Here is a 24,681-nt window from a genome sequence, read left to right on the forward strand (position 1 = left end):
TGATCCTAGCACTTAGGCTGAGACAGGAGGGTCAGGAGTTCAAGGCCATGTGGTCTACACAGCCCTGTCTGGGGGGGGAAGACAACAAGAGTAAATTAATACTGTAGTCCTAGTACATACACATTCTCATTATAATGTCTAACATATTCGTTACTTATATCCATTCAAAATCAAATTACTTCCTTCACGGGATACTAGTTGGGTTCAGAATTCTTGCCACAGCTCTGTGCCCCAGGGGTAGCTCCTTTAAGGATGCTGAAGTATGGATTTTAATTAAGTACCAACTCTGTTAGGAGTATTCTTCATTTAATTTAGTGTTGTGTTCTGAAATGCTTTCTTTTACATTTCGTTATTGTGTTGTATATGTGTGTAAGTGTAGGTGTGTAACAGAGTACAACTTTGGCGAATTGGGCTCCAGGGATTGAATTCAGGTTGTCAGGCTGTGTGGAAGAGCTTTACCCACTGAGAAGTCTTGCCAGCTCTGAAATGATTTTATTTTTTTAAGACTTATTTATTTATTATGTATATAGTGTTCTGCCTGTGTGCCAGAAGAGGGCGCCAGATCTCATTACGGATAGTTGTGAGCCACCATGTGGTTGCTGGGAATTGAACTCAGGACCTCTGGACAAACAGCCAGTGCTCCTAACTGCTGAGCCATCTCTCCAGCCCCTGAAATGATTTCTTGACCAAGCCAGGTTTGGCTTTAACAACCTTGGGGAATTTTTTCCAGAGGCACATAACACTGTTAAGGTTCTCATGAAGCTTTCCGTGCCTGTTGCTGTTCATATTTTTTTTGCTGATTTCACCCAGCATACATACTTTGAGTGTTCAAGAAAACACCAGTGTCATAACTTATTGACCTCAGAATATATATATATATATTTATTTATTTACTTATTTATTTTATTTATTTGTTTTTTTTTTTCGGGACAGGGTTTCCCTGTGTAGCTTTGGAGCCTGTCCTGGAACTCACTCTGTAACCCAGGCTGGCCTAGAACTCACAGAGATCCACCTGCCTCTGCCTCCCGAGTGCTGGGATTAAAGGTGTGTGCCACCACCGCCTGGCCAGAATATAAATTATTAACAATACAAGACATGCGCATAGCTGAAAAGGTGTGAGTGTGGCATGATCTGGTGGAAGAGAGGAGATGCAGTCTGCTACTTTCTAGTGCTTGACTCTAGTTACAACTATCTCTTGGGCCAGCCTAGTAAGACGTGATTGTGAGCTGCTACTTACATATGTGGAATAACCTGGGAGAAAACTGAATGCCATGTTCAGGAGCTGTCCTGCTGGACAGGGCCATCCAAAGGCCTGGCAGGAGAACTGCCTGATTTACCCATCTAGCTTTAAGGAGTAGAGCTGAATGTTGCCAGGCCTTTTTTATTCCCATGGCTCAGATTTCCAGGGTATAATGTTAATACCTGAAACAACATTATCTTGCCTCTTTTCCACAGTCAGACAGTGTTATCAGTTTGTTTATTTATTTATTTATTTATTTATTTAGGTTTGTTTTTTGGCATTGGGGATTAAACCTAGGGCCTTGTGCATGCTAGGCAAGTGCTCTACCACTGAGCTACAACCCCAAGATCTTATTAATTTCTCATAGAGCTTCCAAGATACTTTATTCACATAAACAATTACAAATGCATACTTTCTTCTTCGCACATTCTGTGTAGCAGAGCCTGAAATGTGTAAGTCCCCCACTGACCTATATTTGCATGGCTTTTCCGTCTTTATTAATATTAATGTAACAGTGCTGTGATGAATCATCTTGTCTACACTTGTCAGTCCTGGCCAGGATAAATTGCTAGTATTAGAATTGCTGGTTGAAAGGTGTGTACATCTGTAACTTTCCAAAGCATTACTACATTTTCACTCACACTAATATTTATGAAAATGTCTGTTTATTTCCAGGGCAGTCAAAGCTGTCTGTTGAGTAGAACATTAAACTTTATGTCATTAAACTCTTTGGCCTTTGCTAATCTAGTAGCTGAAAAACCATACTGCAGTGCAGGTTTCATTATTTTTCAATTATTGGACTGAGGTTATACTTCATTGAATTATTTATAGATTATATTTTTCTCTATTGGGTTATTGTGGCTATTTAGTGCTCTGTTTATATTTCACTTTCAAAATGTTATACTTTTTTTTTTTTAACTTTTTGTAACTTTTTATTTTGTTTAAGGTAAGATAGGTTTTGCGGGGTTGGAGAGATGGCTCAGTGGTTAAGAGCACTTACTGTTCTTCCAGAGGACCTGGGTTCAATTCCCAGCACCTGCATGGCAGCTCACAACTGTAACTCCAAGATCTGACACTGTCTCACAGACATACATGCAGGCAAAATACCAATGCACATAAAATAAAAATAAATTAAACATAGATTTTGCTATAAAAAAATCTTTTGAGTTCATTCAAAATGTAGTTTTACTTAGTATTTTTGTCATTAATTCAACATAAACAAAATTATCTTCAGTTTCTAGAAGAATGTGTGCAAAATTGGCAATGCTGACTTGTTTTGTAGCTGGAGTTAGCTACTTCTTTGAGCTGTGTTGGAGGATCTGCTTTTCCTTTTCTTTTTTCAAATCTTTGATAACCTTAGAACAAAAAGAAGAAAAGCAAACCAAAACCTGCATCAGAAGCAAATAGCAGTGCCCCAGACTCCAGTAAGTCGGTGCCCATTCAAGAGGATCCGCCTTCATCTTCAGAGAAAGGTGGCATTAATGGCTACCATGTTAACGGTGCCATCAATGATGCTGAGTCTGTGGACTCACTGAGTGAAGGTTTGGAGACACTTTCAATAGATGCCAGAGAATTGGAAGATCCTGAGTTTGCCACACCAGATACACTGGATAGAACTGGTGAGTTTTTTGGTTTTTTGTTTTGTTTTGTTTACTTAAGACAGATTTGGGGAAGTTAATTCACTCAAAAAAATGGGTGGGAGGGGTCTCCTAGTTGAGACACTTATCATTACATTAAGTATAATTGGTCTTTTACTTTATAGTATTAATAACTTACTAAAGGCCTTTAAAAAGTAGAATTCTTGTTCCTTTGTCTCAAAATTTTCTCTAAAATATTTAGTAGTAATAATTCTGACATTGAATAACAGGGATGCCTTTTTACAGATCTTTTAAAATGATGATGAAATTGCGATGTTGTTCTCAGGAATGTCTAAGGAATGTTACTCAAAGACTCTATTCTCTAGCACAGATCCTGTCCAAGAAAGGATAGTGTTTTAGAGCACAGTGTGGGATGAATTAGTTGAGCAGTCTTTAGTTCAGAAAGAACGTAGGTAAAAATATTTTAGGAAAATATAATATTAATTGCAATAATAGCTTTCTTAACAACTAGATTTTTGTGGTCTTTTAAAAGATTACTTTATAGTCCTATATTTGTTTTCTTTTTTAAAGTTGTTTTTTAGATTGATTTATTTTGTATGTATGTTTTGCCTGCATGTATATCTGTGCACCACCACATGTGTGCCTGGTGCCCATGGAGGCCAGAAGAGGGTGTTGAATCCCTGGATTGGAATTACAAATGGTTGTGAGCTGCCATGTAAAGTTCTGGGAACTGAATCTAGGTTTCCTTCTAGAGCAGCCAGTGTTCTTAACTGTGGAGCCACCTCTCCAGCCTCTCTACATTTGTTTCTGGTAAAGAATTAAGGTTAGCTGATAGTTAGAAATCATATATTTTGTACATTTATTTGTTAACAGTTTTGTTAAGGGCTGAGGAGTCTGTTTCTCTTTTAAAAATAACCTGTTTGGAAGCCAGGCAAAGTGCTCACGCCTTTAATCCCGGCACTTGAGAGGCAGAGGCCCTCTTTTGGCCCCTGGGGCGCTGCTTGCATGTGCTCTACAGATACACATGCAGGCAAAACCCTTACACACAAAATAATAAAACAATTAAATATATAACCTACTTACCTTTTTAAAAATTACTTGTCTTTTAGTCTTGTTCCCTCTGTTGTATATCAGGTTTCATAAAGGGAATGCTAGTGTGAGAATTTTGTTCTGCTTTTTAGCTGTTCTTTTATTAGTTAATTCACGCTTTTTTTTTTTAAGATACAGAGAAAAAAAATATTATACCTGACTACAAACAAACCAAACCAAACCAGTGGATTCCAGTTCATTGTGTGCAGATTCTCTTTTGTCTCCCAGTTCTGTCCTCTCTACTCTCTAAAGCCTTTAAATTATTTTTTCCCCTGAGGCATTATGAAACTTTTTACTCATTGCAGCTTATGGAAGCTAACAGCCTTTCTAATAGGCATGGCTCTGCCTAACATTCTTTATCTGCTTTCTTTCTGTACTGAATATGGCTTAGTTAATCACCCCACACTGTGCTCCCAAACCACTGACCTTTTTCTTGAACAGGATGTGTGCTGGAGAATGGTATCTCTGACTTGGAGCCCAAATCTTTGACTGCACATGCTATTCCGAATGCCCAGCAATCCCGGAATGCTGCCAAATCTCACTCGAGAACCACCCCAGGAGCCCAGGTTTCAAGTCTGGGAGTGGAGAATGTTCCACTGTCTTCTACCAATAAAAAGCTAGGTAAGTCCAAGACCCACTTGGGGGAGAAAAAAACAGCTTTTGATTGTTGCTGCTGTGGCTGGAGTGCCAGAAGGCCTCAGGTGACCTTCTGTGTGTGCTGTGATCCCTGGCTGTGTCCTGACCTGTGTGTGAGTTTCGGGCAACTCTTCCACCAGGATGACCTAGCTAACACTAACCTGTTCCCTTGCTCATCACTGCAGCTGTTGGTGCTGCTTTCTTCCTGTTTGTTCTCCTGGTTGAGCTAACTAGTGAAACTGTCTGACAGGGCATTTTCACTGCTCTCTGTGCTCTTCCCGAAGTCCAGCAGAGCATGTCCTCTGAAGTACTTGATATTGATGGGTGGTAGCTCAGGACTCTTTTTTAAAGTTCATTATTTTGCATTTTCTTTTTTTTTTTTTATAGTTTTTATTTTATGTGCATTGGTGTTTCACCTGCATGTATGTCTGTGTGAGGGCTTCAGGTCCCCCGGAACTGGAGTTACAGACACTTGTGAGCTGCCATGTGGGTGCTGGGAATTGAACCCAGGTCCCCTGGAAGAGCAGCCAGTGTTCTTGACTACTGAGCCATCTCTCCAGCCCCAGCTCTTGGCTTTTAAAATATGACTATTATAATCATTTTGGCAGGGAGTTGTAAGTGCTTAGAACATACCTGTAATCCTAGCACTCAGGAGCCTGAGGAAGGAGGACCACAGCTTCTAGGCCAAGGCAGTTGACCTTATCTCAATAACAGATAGTCCTTAGCACCAACCAGTAATAATTTTATGTGTGTGAGTATTTTGTTTGTTTTGAGGCAGGGTCTCTGTAGCTCTGTCTAACCTGGAATTCTCTTTGTATACTAGGCTGGCCTCAAATTCACAGAAATCCACCTGCCTCTGCCTCTGGAGAGCTGGGATCGAAGGTATTCATCACCACACCCAACAACTCATGTTTTTCTATAATCATTTAAATGAACAGTTAGTTATTAAAGAGAGTTATTAAAGAGCCCATCTGTACTTCATACATCTAGGCTTGGTGGTCCACTCATGCAACTGAGAACTACAGAGGACCATCGTAAGTTGTAGCTGTTTATTAACTTGTTTATTCCATATGAGCTACGTTTGAAAACTTTTATTTTGTTTGTTTTCAAGACAGGGTTTCTCTGTGTAACAGTCCTGGCTGTTCTGGAACTTGCTCTGAAGACCAGGCTGGCCTCGAACTCACAGAGATCTGCCTGGCTCTGCCTCCTGATTGCTGGGATTAAAGGCGTGTGCCACCCCCCCCCAACTTTATTTGTTTGTTCGTTCGTCCGTCCGTCTGTCCATCCATCCATCCATCCATTCATTTAGAGGGTGTGGGAGACCAGCCCCCACATCCCCACATTTATTTACCCCAGGGACTCTTGAGGAATGAGGGACAAGAGACAGGTAGAAATGAGAGGGAGAGAAACAGAGAAAACACAGGAGAGACTCGGGTGGGCCTGGATCCTTTCTGAAAGTTCAGGTGAGTTTTGAAATGTCTTCTCTATCTCTGTTTAACACGTGTCTATATTTGTCTGATAGTTGTGTGATATCTCCCTTCAAATACCTATTCTTTTATGGTACTAGGGATTAAGCCCAGGGCATGCCAGGCGAACACTACCACTGACCTGAAGTTCCCAGCTTAAAATTGTTTTTAATTTATTTTATGTGTGTGGTTAATTTGCCTGCATGTATGTCTGTGCACCATTTGTATGCTTAGTACCCATGGTGGCCAGAAGAGAGTGCGTGATCCCCTGGAACTGGAGTTAGAGTTACAAACTGCCATGTGGGTGCTGGGAGTCAAACCCAGGACCTCTGGAAGAGCAGGCAGTGAGTGCTCTTAACCACTGAGCCATCTTTCCAGCCCAAATCCTCAGCTTTTGATGGATGTCTTTCTTGATTGATTCCAGCACGTGTCGTTTCTGCATCTGTTTCTGGTGATTTTCTGTTCATAGGTGATCACGTTTTATTTTTAAATATGTTTTTCCGTTTTTATATGATGCCTGATGATTACATTTAATGGAATCCAAATGTTGTACAATTTCTTTCAATAATCTCTGTCTCTTCTGTGACTCAGTTATGTGAAAACCTGTGAAGCTTCTGAGTCTTGTGAGTTAGTTGAGAGCAACATTGAAACTAGAAATAAGTTTGCTTCATGTTGGGGCAGTCTCCGTCCAGGCAGCCCGTTGTATGTGTTGTGAGGTCTTTCTGTTTTCCCTAGTATGTGCAGACTGCCCCTGCCTGGGTGAAGCCTGGCCGTGGTCCACTCCTTTGCTGACTTGGTGATGTCCCTGTGCCCATGCACTGACTTGTAGGGATCTGTCTACCTGTTACTGCTTCATCTTTGTGTAGCTTTCTGTATGCTCCATCTTGAGAACTCTAGCCTTAGCCTCCCTGTTTATCCAGGAGAGACTGCCAGGCTTGGGGTTTCTTCTCTTTATTGCGGTTTAGAAACTGCGGACAGTAAGTTGGGGCAGTCATTCACTTGTCTCTGCTTTTTCAGGTGAAGTGCTGTAGTCTGCTGTCCATTGCCGTAGAGCCATTATGTCATGTATTTCATCTGTGTTATGTGTCAGTTGTTCAGTGTGGGAAGATAAATCCATTTCTTGTTACTTCATTTTCATTAGGATACTTAATTTAAAAATAAACAAAACTTGAAAAACAGAGTTTCCTTGGTTGGAAAGGGTGATCATTTGGTTTATAGTCTTAGTACATATGATGTTTACTTAAAACATTCAGATCCAACTTTTAATTTACTTTTTAAATTAGTGTGTTTTTTAATAATGGTTTTCTCCCTCCAAGGCTCTAACATCGAGAAATCTGTGAAAGACCTCCAGCGCTGCACGGTGTCTCTCGCGCGATACCGAGTAGTGGTTAAAGAAGAGATGGACGCGTCCATTAAGAAGATGAAACAGGCTTTTGCTGAGCTGCAAAGCTGGTAAGAGAAGCTGCGTGTGGCCCGTCCTAGTGCAGCGTCCAGTCGTGAATATGGGCAGCCGTTGACTTTTTTTTTTAAGATTTATTTATTTATTATGTAGACAGTGTTCTGTCTGCATACCAGAAGAGGGCACCAGATCTCATCACAGATGGTTGTGAGCCACCCTGTGGTTGGTGGGAATTGAACTCAGGACCTCTTGAAGAGCAGCCAGTGCTCTTAACCTCTGAGCCACCTCTCCAGCCCCCAACTTTGTCTTTTATACTAGGTGGCTGGCCAGCTAGCTCTCAAAATCCACCTTCTTCACCCCTACCCCTCAATGCTGGGGTTACACACGTGTGCAGCCATGCTTAGTCTCTTGGGTGGGTGCTGGGGACTCAGACTCGTGTCCTGATGTTCCACAGAAAGCACTCTACCCATTGAGCCGTCTCCCCAGGCCCCAGAAACTACAACCTGCCTCCCTCCCTCCCTCCCTTCTTTCCTCCCTTCCTTCATTTATTTGGTTTTTTTTTTTCCAAGGACAAGGTTTCTCTGTGTAGCCCTGGCAGTACTGGAACTTGCTTTGTATGTAGACCAGGCTGACCTCAAACTTAGAGATCCGCCTGCTTCTGTCTCCTGTGTGCTGGGATTAAAGGCGTGTGCTGCCACCACCGCCGCCCAGCTAGGAATTGTATTTTCAAGGGATGCTTTTTAAAGAATGGTTTGAACCAAATTTTCAAAAAACATCAAGCAGGATGGCTCAACATGTGCTTACCTCCAAGCCAGACTACCTGAGTTGGAGCTCTAGGACTCACATGGTGGAAGGAGAGAATTAGCTCCCAAAAGCTGTTCTCTGACTCTACCTCCCACCTCCCCTACCCCACAGACACACAAATAAATATAATTAAAAATACATATATCAGGGAGACAAGCCATTAGGGTGACTTAGGGTTTAGGCCTATACATTCTCCTTCTGTAAGAACCACTCACGTTCATGATGAGTGGGGAGAAGAGCCTTTGCTTCCCACAGTAGTCCTCTGTCGTAGGCTGTCCCCTTGGGTTTGCTTGACCACATCGCTTGTCCCTGTGTGCCACAGTAGATGGAGGACCCGGGCAGAGAGGATTGTGGTTGTGGGTTCCCTCGGTCCTCCTTGTCTCTGGGATTGAAAAAAGAGTGAGGTAATAAAATGAAATATCTCTTCCAAAACATTGTCCTCATAACCAAAGTGTACTTGTGTGTTTGTGTGAGAAAGGGTTTTTCGATGTAGTCCAGGCTGATTGCAAACCTGTGGTCCTCAGCTCAGCCTTCTAAGTGCTTTTAAAGCCCGAGCCACTTGCCCAGCTCCAAGAAAGTTCTGTTTAAGACAGTTAGTTCACCTCCTAGTCTAGCCTTCCCTGCCTGGAGCCCCAGTTTCTGCCTCAGTTTCGTGGCTGGAATCACGTCGTGTCCTTTCTTCACATCCCTCTTTGCTCCTGCCAAATTACCCCTTGTCTCCAGCTCAGACCCTCTTCCTGTGTGAATGGTGCTGCTCTGCTCTCCCCACTTGGTGTGTTCGCCTGTGACTCTGCAGCTGAGTCCAGCCAGCTCCCTAAACTGCTTTTGCTGTGACTTCTAGGGAACCGATGTACCCTTGTGAACATCTGCAAGGATGAAATGCCATGTTTCTTGTATAGATTCTTACCATTTTATTGGCATATTTGGAAAAACAGAGCTAAGTATAGTTTGTCACAACTTTGCTTTGCTAGGTCTCTAGTCTCTTAAGATCACCCAGTTTACTGCTTCCCAGCCCCAGGACTGGTTCCATTCAGCAGGCCTAAGCCAGGAACACACCTCTGAGAGATTTGTGAGTTCCGCTGTCTGGGAACCCAGCCAGGAGAACCCTCCTTCAATAAACACAGGTGAAATGGTTTCCTCCCTGGGAACTGACAGTGTCTGGTATTGATGAGCAGGCAAACAGCCAGGCCAGCTGAGCTTGAGGACAGACTCCCTGCCTGCCTTCCCTGCTGGGCCCTTCTCAGGTTCATGAAGCTTTCAAAGCTGCCTTCTTCCATGCACCTAGTAGTTGTTCGTTCAGGATGGAAAGGACAGGCGAGTTAACTGCATTTGGCACCAAACAGCTTGGAATTAATGCCAATTAGAAAGTCACGTTTGTGTCTGTTATAGTATCAAAGAAAAACAAACGATTATAACAGATTTGCAACAATAAGATGATAAAAGCTGACCCATACCTGAAGGAAAGTGAAATCAGAATTCTAGTTTCTAAATTTAAAACCTATCCTTCCTACAATGAGTTAAATAATAATCATTTCTAGACCCAGGTTTTCTTTCCTTCCTTCCTTCCTTCCTTCCTTCCTTCCTTCCTTCCTTCCTTCCTTCTTTTCTTTCTTTTTTTAAAGATTTATTTATTTATTAATGTATACAGCATGTATGACCAGAAGAGGGCACCAGATCTCATTACAGATGGTTGTGAGCCACCACGTGGTTGCTGGGAATTGAACTCAGGACCTCTGGAAGAGCAGCCATTGCTCTTAACCTCTAAGCCATTTCTCCAGTCCCGGTTTACTTTTTTAATCAATAAAATTTACATTGTGAGAGTAGTTACTTGGCTTAAGTTTAAGACTATTAAGGGCCGGGCATTGGTGGCGCACACCTTTAATCCCAGCACTGGGGAGGCAGAGTCAGGTGGATCTCTGAGTTCGAGGCCAGCCTGGGCTACCAAGTCTAGGAAAGGTGCAAAGCTACACAGAGACACAGAGAAACCCTGTCTCGAAAAACCAAAAAACAAAACAAAAGACTGTTAAGGAAGCAGGATGTAGAGTAAATGCATCCTGGAAGGTGTGGTGTGTGGTGGAAGATTGTCAGTCAGTGTGTTGGCTACAAAAAGCCAACAGAAGATAGGCTAGGGTTCCTTTTTGAATAAAAATAAAGCCAGGCGGTGGTGGCGCACACCTGTAATCCCAGCACTCCGGAGGCAGAGGCAGGTGGATCTCTGTGAGTTTGAGGCTAGCCTGGTCTACAGAGCTAGTCCAGGACAGGCTCCAAAGCTACAGAGAAACCCTGTCTCAAAAAAAAAAAAAAAAGAAAAGAAAAGAAAAAGAAAAAGGTTTAGTTTTATGGAACCTCAACATTAAAAAGGTTTTTGTTTTGTTTTGTTTTTGTTTTTTTTTTTTGGTTTTTCGAGACAGGGTTTCTTTGTGTAGCTTTGCACCTTTCCTGGAACTCACTTGGTAGTCCAGGCTGGCCTTGAACTCACAGAGATCCACCTGGATCTGCCTCCCGAGTGCTGGGATTAAAGGCGTGTATCACCACCGCCCGGCTAAAAAGGTTTCTTAGCCATCTGTGAAAATTACTATTAGGAATGCTGTCCTTGTCTCCTTTATCTCTGTGATAACACTGGCCAAAACCAAGCTGGGGAAGAACGATTATTTGCCCCAGTTCACAACTCTTCTTTTTTTTAAAAATTTTTTTTTAAGATTTATTTATTTATTTATTTATTGTGTATACAGTGCTCTGTCTGCATGTGTCCCTACATGCCAGAAGAGGGCACCAGATCTCATTACAGATGGTTGCGAGCCACCATGTGGTTGCTGGGAATTGAACTCAGGACCTCTGGAAGAGCAGCCAGTGCTCTTAACCTCTGAGCCATCTCTCCAGCCCCACAGTTCTTCTTTGAGAGAAGCCAGTTGTGAACTGAAGTAGGTACTGTGAAGAAACATCGCTTACAGACTGGCTCCATGGTTCAGTTAGCCGTCCTTCTTACACAACCCTGGACTTCCGGCCCAGGGCCTATACGGCCCGCAGTGGGCTAGGCCTCCCCCATCAGTTAGTACTCAAGAAAATGCCTTCAGACATATCTACAGGCCAGGCTGATGGAGGCAGTTCCTCAGTTGAGATCTTTTTTCCAGGGATCTCATTAACAAAACTAACTAGCACAAATAAATACCACAAGATGCAGATCCAGTATTTGAATCTCTGTGTATTCTGACCCAGTAACCTTCATTTCATACATTCTTGATGACTTATTTCCTGTATTTAAGCGTTGGAAGGCTAGACATATTTGTTATTCGTCACATATATATTATTCCTTCCTCAGCTGAACAGCTGTAACATATAAACTAGTATGGAATAGGATTTAGAACTTTGTCATTGTACAACAGGGTTGGAATGAGGGGTTTTAAGTTTAAACAAAATTTAAGGCCAGCAAGATGGTTCAGTGAGTACCAAGCTTGACAGTTTGAATTCAGTCCCTGGGTTCTACGTGGTGTGAGAAGCCAACCAACGTGAGAGTTGTCCTCTGACCTCCACATGCGTACGCAATGCATACAAAAAATAATAAACGTACAAGGGGAAATAGCCCATCAAAATAATCAGCGTTCTTTTGGTTTTTCTAAGTCAGAAGGTTTTAAATCACTCTTGAGTTTTCTTTTTGGGGGGTGCAGTTTAAGACAGGGTCTCACTATATAGCCCTGCCTGTCCTGGAATGTAGGAGAGGTTGGACTTGAACTCATAGAGATCCTTATGCCTCTGCCTCGAAAGTACTGGGATGAAAAACGTGTGCCACCATGCCCAGCTGAGGTCACTGTCATTAAGTCACAGCTGGAATCTTGTGATGGGAACAGTATTCAGATTAAGGAGCTGAGGTTGGTAGTATGTACCAGTTAATTCATGTAATTCCAGCATTCAGAGGCTGAGATAGGAGGATCTTACAACTGTAGGAGTTCAAGACCAGCCTGGGCAACAAAGCAAGACCTCATTTCAAACTAAATGAATAAGAGCGGGGGTGGGGTGGGGGGGTGGGGGGGTGCTAGCTAACTAATAAATACTTTTGGAAAGGAGGAGGCAGCACGACAGTGTCTGCTGGTAGAAGGTAACGTAGGCACTGCATTAAGTAAGGAAAGACCCAGAGGCCTGCAGAAGAGCTAGAGGTGGGGACAGAAGCGAAGAGCAAAGTCAGAACTAAGTGAACGAGAGCATTTGCCCCAGAAATCTGTTTCGTCTCTCCCTTAAGAAGACAGAATGGGCCAGGCCGTGGTGGCGCACGCCTTTAATTCCAGTATTCAGGAGGCAGAGGCAGACGGATCTCTGTGAGTTTGAAGCCAGCCTGATCTACAGAGCGAGATCCAGGACAGGCACCAAAACTACATGGAGAAACCCTGTCTCGAAAAATTAAAAAAAAAAAAAAAAGTCATAATTTTTTCTGCCTTAATAGATAAATAATTTGTATTTTCTTTTTCTTTTTTTCCGAGACAGGGTTTCTCTGTAGCTTTGGAGCCTGTCCTGGACTAACTCTGTAAACAAGGCTGGCCTAGAACTCACAGAGATCAGCCTGCCTCTGCCTCCCGAGTGCTGGGATTACAGGTGTACGCCACCACCGCCCGGCAATTTGTATTTTCTATGAAAGCCAAAAGTCATTCCTGGTATTAACACTTACCCACTGCGAAGTACGTATGAAACACTTTGATCTTCTGTGTCTGGGTCCCTGTTTACTTCTCCTTACTAGTTCACACATTCTCCTCTGTTTCTGGAGCCTTCGATGTGGGTGTCATTGTTCCAGGAAGAAGTTTCACAGAAAACACATGGTGGTTTCAAGTGAACATCACTTACCGTGTGTGTTAACACTCCAGCTGTTTTCCTTAGCTAGAAACCTAGCCACAGACTTGTTGGTAGTGTAGACTAGAGAGCTGCTTGTTTTCCCTGGCAGATTATAAAATAAAAATACTACCATCGAGTCATACGGCCTTGCCTCAGGCTGACCTCAAACCAGTCCTGCTCAGAGCTTGAGTGCTGTAATTGAGTACAGGCGTGACATCTTCGGCTGGTCTTGAACCCGTTGAAAAAGAGTAGAGAGGAAAGTTGAAGCTTTTTAAAGCTGTTTATGAGAATTGAAATATGAGATCAGCTGGCCACGGTGGCACATGCTTATCAACCCAGAAGTCAGGCCAACCAGGGATGACTAGCCAAACTCTCATCTGAAAAAAATAAAAGGGGTGGAGAGATGGCTCAGTGGTTGAAAGTGTTTCCTGGTCTTGTAGAAGACCAGAGTTCAGTGCCACCAGCTGCAGTGAGGGGCTCACAACATAAAATATAAGAAATTTTAGCTAATGAAAAGAAAGCAGGGAAGTAAAGAAACATGGAAGTCCTGTCCACATGCTCTGTAAAAGCCTCCATACAAAAAGAACCAGTACAATTTCGCAGTCGTGAGGTTTGATGTATGTTAGCTCCAGTGTTTGGTTTTGCTGCAGTTGGTCTGCTCAGCGGCTCTCCTCCCTAGATGGTCCATTTTGTTCTGAGCATGGGAGAATGAATGTTGTTGTTCAGTCAGTGCTAGGGATGTGAGGCTTAAAAGCGCCATAGGAAATGCCATTCATTTTCTGCTAATAAAACTGTTGGGGGCTAGAAAGATGGCTCAGCAGCTAAGAGCTTTTGTTGCTTTCCCAGAGGATCCAGGGTCGATTCCCAGCACCCATACAGGTGATTCCATACCGGGTTCATCTGTGAATCATCTGTAATTCCAGTCCTGGGGGATCTTAAGCTCTCTTCTGCCCTTCATGGGCACCAGTCACTCAAGTGGTCTGCAGACACATGCAGGCAAAATACCCATGCACATAACTGTTGCCGGGCTTGGTGGCACACACCTTTGATCCTAGTCCTCAGGCAGCAGAGGCAGGAGGATCTTGTCAGTCTGAGGTCAGCCTGGTCTACATAGTAAGATCTAGGAAAGCCAGGCTTGTGTAGAGAGACCCTGCTTCAAAAATAGATAGATAGATAGATAGATAGATAGATAGATAGATAGATAGGTAGATAGATAGGTAGGTAGGTAGGTAGGTAGATAAAACTATTGATATTTCTCTTTTAATTCCCATTTGCTTTAACTGGGGATAATAAATCTTAAAAGGAAAAAAAGATTGTTCTCATTGGCTTTGTTTCAATTTCTGCTTTGATTTGCAGATGTTTTAAGTTTTGGGCAAATAAAATCAAGAAAAAATATTACCTGAGAAAATTACTAAGTGACTTATTATTAACATTTTATAATAAACAGTGTTATCCTGTTATGTAATTAGCTGTAGGATTACCACAGTTGTATTTAAAATACTGTTTTTCTAATGCAGTAACCATAAACAAGTGATAATTATTTTTGGTACCAAGGCACTACTGAAGGCAAGGCTAGACTCAAAATGAATAGTTTCATGTTAGGGATATCAATCAAAGCCCTTGCTTGAAATGACAGGCACAGAATAAATCTCAGAGACGCCAGTGGTGATGCTGCAGGAGCAGCTACTCGGCAATAAATTATGTAAAAACTTTAAAGTAAGTTAAGCGATTGCAGTGCTTTAAGAAGTCCTAGAGGGAGGGAGGAGGTAGAGAACATCAGCCATGGGTGTTCCCTAGTAATAGTGACCAGTCTTGCGAAGCGTATTTCATGATTAAAGAAAAGATGCAGAAATTATCTACAACAAGCTGGGTGGTGATGCATGCCTTTAATCCCAGCACTTGGGAGGTAAAGGCATAGGCAGTCAGATTTCCAAGTTCAAGGTCTTTAGAGCTAGTTCCAGGACAGCCAGAACTACAGAGAGAAACCCAGTCTAAAAAAAAAAAAAAAAAAAAAAAAAGTGCTCTGTGTAAGGCTCAAGCTCAAGCTTTATAAGACCTAGTCTTTCCACAAAGGGTCCCAGCAGCGTTGAGCAAATTGCATTAGCTGTTTCACAGCCTCCTCAATGCTGTGTGGCATACTGCCATTGAGGAGAGCCTTGAGGAAAGCTTAGTGCCTGAGGTTTGGGGGTGAGCAAGGTCATGGAAAGTCTGACAGCCTGAATGAGCCTTTTATCATTCTCTGAGAGCTCATTCTGATAGCTAATGCATTTATGATATCTAAGAGCTATTCACACCATGGGCAGTGGATCTCGGCCACCATTTAGCTCAGCAACAGATAGGAAACTCTACTTAAATTTCTGTTTTAGAAAGTTGAATTACAGTAAATTATTGTTTTTAATTGTTTTAAAAAAAAAGCCTCTTCTGTTATCCGATACCTGACCTGTCTGATGTTCTGATTTTAATTTTCTACTCCTCTCTGTTTATATTGTGTTAAACATATTTCTCCAACTTTTTATGTTGAAAACTTTCAAAACTACAGAAAATTTAAAAAGATAGAACAGTGGTCTATATTGGCTATATGTATTTGTTGGTAGGACTATTTGGAAATTGCAGATGTCATAACACTCTGCCCTGAGTTCTTTGCTTAAAATGAATGACCTACGAAGAGTGCATTCTTTATAGCCGTAAAGCCATCATGCCAGGAGCCTTTAGTGAGAGGTGTTACTAACTTTAATGTTTATTTTCATATCCTAAAAGAGTTAGAGAATTTTCATGAGAAGTTACAAATACTGAGCAAGCTCTGTCAAGCCTTGTTTTCCATTCCCATTTACTCTGAGCCAACACCAAGATAGTTCAGTCGATGTTGCCATGGCAACATGACAAACAAAAAGAAGTAATTGCGCCTTGTCATTGGTCTTTGAAATGCATCTATGTGTTTGTGTGTGGAAGAGTGTATGTGTGCACATACATGTGGAAGCCAGGAAGCAACCTCAAGATTCATCCTCAGGAATCCCGTCCATCTTTTTAAAAAATGTTAGATTTATTTTATGTGTATGAATATTTTGCTGCATGTAGGTCTGGTGCCTGTGGAGATCAGAAGAGGGCATTGGATCTCCTGGAATAGTTATGAACCATCATGTGGGTTCTTCTGCAAAAGCAACCAGTGCTCTTGTTCTCTGAGTCATCACTCCAGCTCCCATCCACCTTCTTTTGTATGTATGATGAATGAATGTATGTGTGTGTGTTTTTGATTGGGGGAGGGTTGTTTTGTTTTTGAGACATGGTCTCAATATGTAGCCTTGGCTAGCCTCGTACTTGCTGTGTAGACCATGCTGGCCTTGAGCTCATAGAAGTCTGCTTGCCTCTGCCTCCAGAGTACTAGGATTAAAGGTATGTGCCACCATACCCAGCTTTATCCAGCTTTTTCTGAGGAAGGGTCTCTCACTGGCATAGAACTCACTAATTAAGCTAGATTGTCTGACCAACATGCCCCAGGCATCTATCTACTAGTGTTTGTCTCCCCAGCCTGGAGTTAGAAGTGTGTGTTACCAGCACTTGTTCCTGGATTCTGTGGGGTGAATACAGGTCCTCAGACTTGGATGACAAGCCTTTACTAAGTTTTTGATAGGAAATGTAAAAGTTTTTTGTTTTTGTTTTTCTTTTCGAGACAGGATTTCTCTGTGTAGTTTTGGTGCCTGTCCTGGACTAGCTCTGTAGACCAGGTTGGCCTCGAACTCACAGAGATCCGCCTGTCACTGCCTCCCAAGTGCTGGGATTAAAGGCGTGTGCCACCACCGCCAGGCTGTAAAAGAACTTTTTAATGTTGTCAGTTGCATGGATTAAACACATTAGTGGTTAATATCGTATTAGTGTTTCATTAAGGAAAAAAAAAAAAGCACTTGCCCTTGGTGTCACTTAACCAAGAGTGAGCCTAAGGGGGCTGGAGAGATGAATCCAGGGTTCCTTCAGGGGACCCAGGTTTGATTTCCAGCCCCCTCATAGTTGCTCACTTCTGCCTGTAACTCCTGTTCCAGGATCTGATGTCGTCATACCTCCGCAGTCATCAGGTATACATGTGACAAACAGACATGTATACAAGGCAAAACATTCATACTTTTATTATAAAGTATATAAAAAGAGATGTATGTGTGTGTGAGTCTATCCCTAAAAGGGCTTTGCTCTCTTCTGTTGAACAGTACAGAAAGCATCCCATGCAGAAGAAGTAAAGGATACTTTATAGAAATCTTTTTTTAAGAGTTTTACAAGGGATTAAGTCATTGACACCAGCTCACCCAGATGGTATTACAAATGTCATTGTGTGTAATCAAACAGTAGCCAAATGTGTTCAACATTATCCATGAATATGTTCAACATTTATAGTGGATATCTATTTCATAAGATTGCTTTCAACCTCTGCATTTGCTGCTCTCAGCAAATGATACACATGCATTACTCCAGGTCAGGTGCGTGAAAGAATTAATCGTTTAAGATTACAGTGATGCATTAACGTAGGTTGTAAAGCTGACTGCTGGGAAGCCCAAGTCTAGTAAGGTTGGGTGTTACATTGTTCTCCTAAATAAAGGCAGGTTAAAAAACAAACAGACTGGGTACACAGCAGGCTCTCTGGAGTTTAAACTCTTAAGTGACCTAGAGATGTATTATTAACCTGGCTGTGGTAAAGTCCAGGAAAGTTCAAGTCTCTTAGAATGTAAGAGAGATTTTCATAATACTGAATTGCTGGTCAATGTACTATGAAATTTTCTTGTGCTTACCAGTGAGTCAGTCAAGAAACCAGTGAGTAGCATTCCTTGTTCCAGTGGAAAGATGTCATCACAGTTTACTCCTTCATATTTCCACAGGAAAGGTTGGTAGTGTCACTATAGAACTGGATTTGCTGGAAACATCCTGCACAACTCTTCGTTTTCATAGTGAAGACCATGAGATGTGAAACGCTCATTTTCTGAAATCTTTAATGAATATTTTCTAAGCTTTTTCAAAGACAAAGACTTTGTTATCCAGTAGGCACAGAGTGTCCTAAGATGAACTGGTAACAGGGTGGTGGCAGCATGGAGCTGGAGGCCTGGCGGTTTTCTCTCCCGGTTATGGCTTTTGCCTTTTCCAAAGGCTTCTGGGGTTCTCAAGCACACTGCCAAGGCGGGAAGTGTTTCACAGCAGAGTATGGCCACCTCAGGATCGATGTTTTTTCTCTTCAGTCTGGTGTTGTTGAATTAATTTGCCTCTAAAATGTGTTTAGTTGCAAGTGTATTTATTGGTGTGCATAATCATCAGACTGGCATTCTCTGGCACTTTTCTGTGAAGGATTTGTTCCTTGAGGAACAACCCTGCTGTGTACATTAGTGTCTTTCTCACAAGTGTAGTCTCGGTATTAACTACTTTGTGATAACATAATTACATAGTGAGATAAATTGAATGGTTGTGTGTGTGTGTGTGTGTGTGTGTGTGTGTGTGTGTGTATAATTGCCTTTACATCAGAAAGAAGAGTAGAATTCCTGTTAACGTTAGAGCCATACGCTTTTTTGTTTGGTTGGTTTTTTAAGACAGGGTTTCTCTGTGTAGCTCTCTAGCTATCCTGGAACTCATTCTATAGGCCAGGCAGTCCTTGAACTCAGCGGTCCTCCTGCTTCTGCCTCCAGAGTGCTGAGACTAAAGGCGTGTGCCACCACTGCCCAGGTGCCAAACCTTACTGAGAAGGAGAGATCTCAAGGTGATGGAGTGGCTCAGATAGTGAAGGCACCACACCTGACAGCCCGAGTTCTAGCTAGGACCCACGCGGCGGCAGAGCAGAGTGAATGCCACACACACACACACACACACACACACACACACACACACACACACACACACGTAAATAAATAACTATGAATACCTAAATTGAAGATTAGTAGCCACACCTGTAATCTCAGCACTTGGGATGCTGAAACCAAAGAATAATGAGTTCAAGGTCAGCCTAAATGACATCAAGACTGTCTTACAAAAACAAGATCTGGGAGTATGTTAGCCTAGCACACACAAGGCCCTGTGTTTCCCCCTTAGCTCTACAAGAAAAGGAAAAAAAAAAAAGAAGTCAGAAATAGAGTGCTGGACCACTTACACAAGGCCCTTGGTCTGATCCCCAACATGGAGGAAGGGAAAAATCTATGAGAAACTTTAATTCCATCTTTTCTGATTATCACTAAGTTTTGTATCAGAAATCATCTTGGACTATTCTGTATGCTAAGGATTATAGTGCCATTGAACTGGAAGCAACAGTACAGTGTTCACATGTTGAATATATGGATCCTAATCTTGAACAACTTTCTATGGCCCTTACAGAAAGACAGTGCCTGGTAAACTTAGAAGCAGAATTTTCAAATTGTATAAACCAAGCTCAGTGCACACCTTAATCCCAGTATTTGAGAGGCTGAGACCAGCCTGGTCTATATAGAGTTCCAGCCTGGTCTACATAGAGTTCCAGACCAGTTAAGGATACACAGTGAGACCATACATTTTTAAAAGATAAACCAACATATAAAAGTTATGGAAATAATTTCCATAAGTACTTGAATTAGCATAACTAAGAATTTTTATGACTTCATACTGCCATCTGCTGGATCTAACCTGGATTTCTAATGCCTTGCTCGCTCTGTTACATGGAACAAGTGGAGTGGGATCCATTTATTTTCTTGAGAATCTTTAAATATTCTTTGTTGTGAATACAAGGTTAGACTTTCATGTGGTCCATACATTGTTTCTTAGCAGTATGCTTTTAGTGAACAAATGTGCTAGTCTTTCCCCATTATTAATTATGTGCTATTTTGGTATTTGAGTTTCTCGTCTAACCTGTTTTCCTTTATCATTTTTCCCTAGTTTAATGGATCGAGAAGTGGCTTTGCTTGCTGAAATGGACAAAGTAAAAGCTGAAGCAAGTAAGATGATTGACATTTAATTAAAGCTGTTACTGAGCCAGGGCCGTGGTGGCACATGCCTTTAATCCCAGCACTTGGAAGGCAGAGACAGGTGGATCTCTGTGAGTTTGAGGACAGCCTGGGCTACAGAGTAACTTGAAAAAACTATTATCAATACAAACAGTAGGTTTGCTGCCTCTCTGTCAGAGTTTAGAATGAATATTTACAGTTATAGTTCATGTATTAAATACTACCAGTAAAACAAAAAGTGAGTTTATAAATTTAATTAGTCGGTCTTGAGCAGTTATACTGTGCTGACATATTAATTCTTGGTAAGAGTCTTTTACATTTTTTCCCAAATCTTTAGCTTTCTCAGTGTAGAATTTAATCTACAAAACACGGTGTCATGGTACTGCCGCCATGGCAGCGTGACGTGCCGTAGCATCCACTTTAGGAAATAAAGCACCTGCGGGTGCCTGGGCTTCCTTTTGTCTCCCTTTTCTTTCCAGTGACTGGATGGTTCTGCTGGGTTGTTTTGGTTTTTGTTGTTTTTTTCTTTTTTTATAAAGCTGAAACATTAGGATACTGGGAGGACATCACCACACCTTCTACAACTGAGAGTCTGCTCTTGCCATTTGCTGTCATGGAATTTCTTTTTTCTTTATTCTTAACTTTACTGGACCTAGCATCTCCTCCCCCCCCCCCCATTTTTATTTATTTATTTATTTTTCTATTATCAGCTTGATACAGTACAAATTCTTATCCTAATAGTGAAATGTTTCACTGAGGCTTGCCCAGTGATTGAGTAAAACCAAAACATGTAGCCTCCCAGGTTCTGTGGGTTGCGGTCTGATTGTTCTTTGCTTTGTATCTAGTATCCACTTATAAGTGAGTACATGCCATGTTTGTTCTGGGTTTGGGTGGAATTTCTTTTATCTTTCCATTTTAGGATAATCCTTATTCAGTGTCTGTAATCAGTGAGTAGGGGAGGGGCAATGAGTGAGAATTCAAGATGCCATGATGCTTATTGAAATCGACTCTGGAGGAATGAAGTCTAACTCGGGCCATTTGTGTGGCTTTTCACGGAAGACTGGAAACCTGGCTGTAGTTTTGAGTGCAGGTGTGGAGGTCATGAATTGGTTCTTTTTTCCACCAAGAGATTTAGGGATTGGCCTCAGGTTGTCAGTTTTGCATGGCGGGTACTTTGAGCCATTTCACTGGGCCAGTAGTGGGTTGATCTTCATGCATTGAATGCCATACTTACTGAGGAAGGTTGTTTCTTTTAACCTAACCTCAAACTAGTAAGAATAGGGATACTGTATTAGGTTATTTGTGCCCGTGACCACAGCCATAGGAAGAAAGAGACACCCTGAAAATAGTGAGCAGAATGTAGTTGGGTCCATTTTAAGGGGAATGTTGAGAATGGAGGAGGGCTTCTGTCTCCTCTCTCTCAGAAATAAGATTGCATGTGCATGAAGTAGTGTGTCTTGAGGTCTCTGAATTTCACAGCTACAGCCTGTTCTTGTCCTTTGAATTTTTCACAAGATAAAGGTTCAGATAAACTAAACTAGTGAGAGACACAACACAGTCCTTATTCAGGGGCTGGAGCAATGGGTCAGCAGTTAAGAACACCGGCTGCTCTTGTGGGAGACCTGCGCTCGATTCTCAGGCCCCACATGGTAGCTAAGAACCGCCTATAAATAAGATATATATATATCATCACATGTGTGCCTTGTGCCCAGGGAGGCCAGAAGAGGGCCTGAGATCTCTGGAACTAGAGTTACAGAGATGTGAGCCACGATGTGGGTGCTGGGACTCAACCTGGGTCCTCTGCAGCCAGCCAGTGCTCTTAACCACTGAGCCATTTTTTCAGCCCTAATTTGGTTTTCCGAGCCATATGGTGTGTATGGAAGTGTTTACTGAGGGACTGGAGAGAGAGCTCAAGGCTAAGAGCACTGGTTGCTCTTCCAGAGGACCCGGGTTCAATTCCTAGCACTGACATGCACCTTGTTCTCCCAGTAACTTCAGTTCCAGGCCCCCTTCTGACCTCTTCAGGCACTGCTTGTTCATGGTGCACAGGCATATATGCACGCAAAACACTCCCACAAATAAAACTAAAATAAAAAAATTTAAATCCTTACTAAATATATTTTCTCCATCTTGAAATCTATAATTTTGCATTAAAAATCCCAGAATGCTGGAGGCTGAGAACTGAGGTTGATGTGAATGACAGGTGAGTTTTATCTTGGGAGTTAGACCAATAGATCTTTTGTAGCTGTAAGAAACTCAGTGTTGGGCTGGAGAGCTGGCTCAGCGCTTAAGAGCACTTGATCTTGATAAAAACCAGAGTTCATTCCCAGCACCCACATGATGGCTCACAGCTGACTGTAACTCCAGTTCCAGGGGGAATATGAGCTCCATAGGCACTAGGCACACATGTTTTCCACAGGCGTACACATGGGCAAGCACTAGTATGCATACAAACAAATGCAGACAGAAAGAATGAGTGAGAGGAAGTGTTGGCTGGGGAGATAGCTCAGTCATTAGCAAGCACAGGGACTTGAGTTCAGGCTCCAGAACCACATTACAAACTGGTGTAGTGGCACATGCTATGACACCCTATCACTCGCTGGCAGCCCATGTCACCTACTCATTGACTTCTAGGCCAATGAAAGACCTTGAGGGAAAAAGTGGTTGGCCTATCAGTGGTGACACACACCTTTAGTCCCAGCACTTGGACCAGCAGAGGCAGGCGGATTGATGAGTTCAGGATAGCCAGGGCTACACAGAGAAACCCTGTCTGGAAAAGAATCAAGAAGAAAGAAAAGGGAAAAAGTGGTTGGTGTCTGGAACGATGCCCAAGGCTCTCATCTGGCTTCCATGTGCATGGGCATTGCGCCTGGCTTTCTTAGGTCTCAGGGTTTAACCCAGGTCTTCATGCTTACAAGGCAAGCGCTTCATTGGCTGAGCCGTCTCAGTGTATGGTGTCGGTAGGTATGGAGTGACTGCATGCAGTACTGACCTAAGTAAACGTATTTACTCTTCTCCTATCAAGTGAGAAGGCCAGAGATAATTAATCACCGTTAGCAGGGCTTCTCCCCCATGACGCTGGGGACCCAGGCTCCTCTGTCCTTTCATTTAGCCATCCTTACAGTGTGCTCTATTCAGAAGATAACTCATAAGGATTCAGGAAGGGAGGGGTAAACATGACATGATTCTTTACACTAAAATGCTTTAAACTGGAGCCTGGCATGCCCCACCCTGGGGACTCTGCTCCTACCTGTGGCTGAACGCTGAACTATAGCACACAACCACCACATCTGGAGCAAAGCCAGAACTGGTTTTTACCTAAAAACATTGGTATTCAACATTTTTATTTTGGTTTGGTTTAATTTGGTTTGACTTCTTAAGACAGAGTCTTGCTGTCTTACTAGGCCAGCCTGCAACTCAGTGTGTGGCCTAGGCTAGCCGTGAAGTCTCAATCCTTCCTCGGTTGCCCAGATGTTCAGATTACAGGCATGAGTCAGCATACCTGGCTTAACAGTGCACTTTTGAGAGGAAGAAAAGGAGAAGGGGCATGTATGTTTACTTGACTAACAGACTTTACCACAGTTCTCTGCTTCAGCTGCCCAGTGACCCTCTTTATTTTAAAATAAACACTGAGAGACAGCTCAGCAGTTAAGAGCACTGGCTACTCTTGCAAAGGACCTGGCTCTAATTCCCAGCACCCACATGTGGCTCACAACTGTCTGTTAATTCCAGTTCCAAGGAATGCAATGGCTCTCCAGGTCTCTGAGAGCATGAACGTAGTGCACAGACATACATGCAGGCAAAACACTCATGTGTTTATGTTTATAAAGTGAAAAGCTACAAATTATTAAATAAATGGAATAAATATCCCCAGTTTTTTCTCCATGGCAAAGCCTCCAAAGCCTAATGGTTAGTCCCATTGTCTGAAGGCCACGTCCTCTGAGTAACTGAAGCTCTCATCAGGCCCTGATACAGCGTGGCGTGGCTTGGGTCCTTAACTAAAACAAGGGAAATGTCCCTTCGTCTATGTTACCTTGATAGGAAAAGAAGAGGGTAATCACCCTAAAAATTCTCTCTTAGAAAAACAATGATCAGGGGCTGGAGAGACAGCTCAGTGGTTAAGAGCACTGGCTGCTCTTCCAGAGGACCTGAGTTCAATTTCCAGCTCCCATAATGGCAGTTCCCAACTGTCTGTAAACTCCAGTTCCAAGGAACCCAACATGCTCACATACACATAAGGGAAAACACCAAGTCACATAAAATAAAAATACATTTTTTTTAAAAAAAGGTCAAATTGGGTTGGGGATTTAGCTCAGTGGTAGAGCGCTTGCCTAGCAAGCGCAGGGCCCTGGGTTCAATCCTCAGCTCAAAAAAAAAAAAAAAAGTCAAATCTTGCAGGACAGAGCTGGGCGTAATGGCTTACGTGTAGAATTTTGTACTTGGAAGGCTGAGGCAAAGGATTACCATGCCGCCTTTGGTCTACATAGTGAGTTCCAGACAGGCTTGTGCTACAGAATGAAATGCTATCACAAAACAGCTTTGCTAGAGAGGAGTAGCAGTCCCAGCCTGGTGGTGATGTTTCTTGAGTTACTCATCTGTCAGCCCCTAGCTCTGCTTCCTAAGGGTTTCTTTGCCCTCTGTCTATGCGAGGAGTCTTGTTTGTTTGTTTGTGTTGTTCTTTATTTACCATAGCCAT

General features: G+C 42.5%; 1 protein-coding gene across 1 annotated transcript in view; it reads left to right on the plus strand.

The window, feature by feature from the left end:
- Positions 1–24,681, plus strand: part of Spats2 (spermatogenesis associated serine rich 2) — a 66,653-nt gene that overhangs the window by 33,351 nt on the left and 8,621 nt on the right. Inside the window, exons 6-9 of the mRNA XM_036208947.1 lie at positions 2,601–2,859; positions 4,369–4,548; positions 7,346–7,481; positions 19,918–19,976. Of these exons, the coding sequence (XP_036064840.1) occupies positions 2,601–2,859; positions 4,369–4,548; positions 7,346–7,481; positions 19,918–19,976 (634 nt within the window). The remainder of the gene's footprint in view (positions 1–2,600; positions 2,860–4,368; positions 4,549–7,345; positions 7,482–19,917; positions 19,977–24,681) is intronic.

This window comes from Onychomys torridus, chromosome 16 (assembly GCF_903995425.1).
Source record: "Onychomys torridus chromosome 16, mOncTor1.1, whole genome shotgun sequence".
Taxonomy (NCBI): domain Eukaryota; kingdom Metazoa; phylum Chordata; class Mammalia; order Rodentia; family Cricetidae; genus Onychomys; species Onychomys torridus.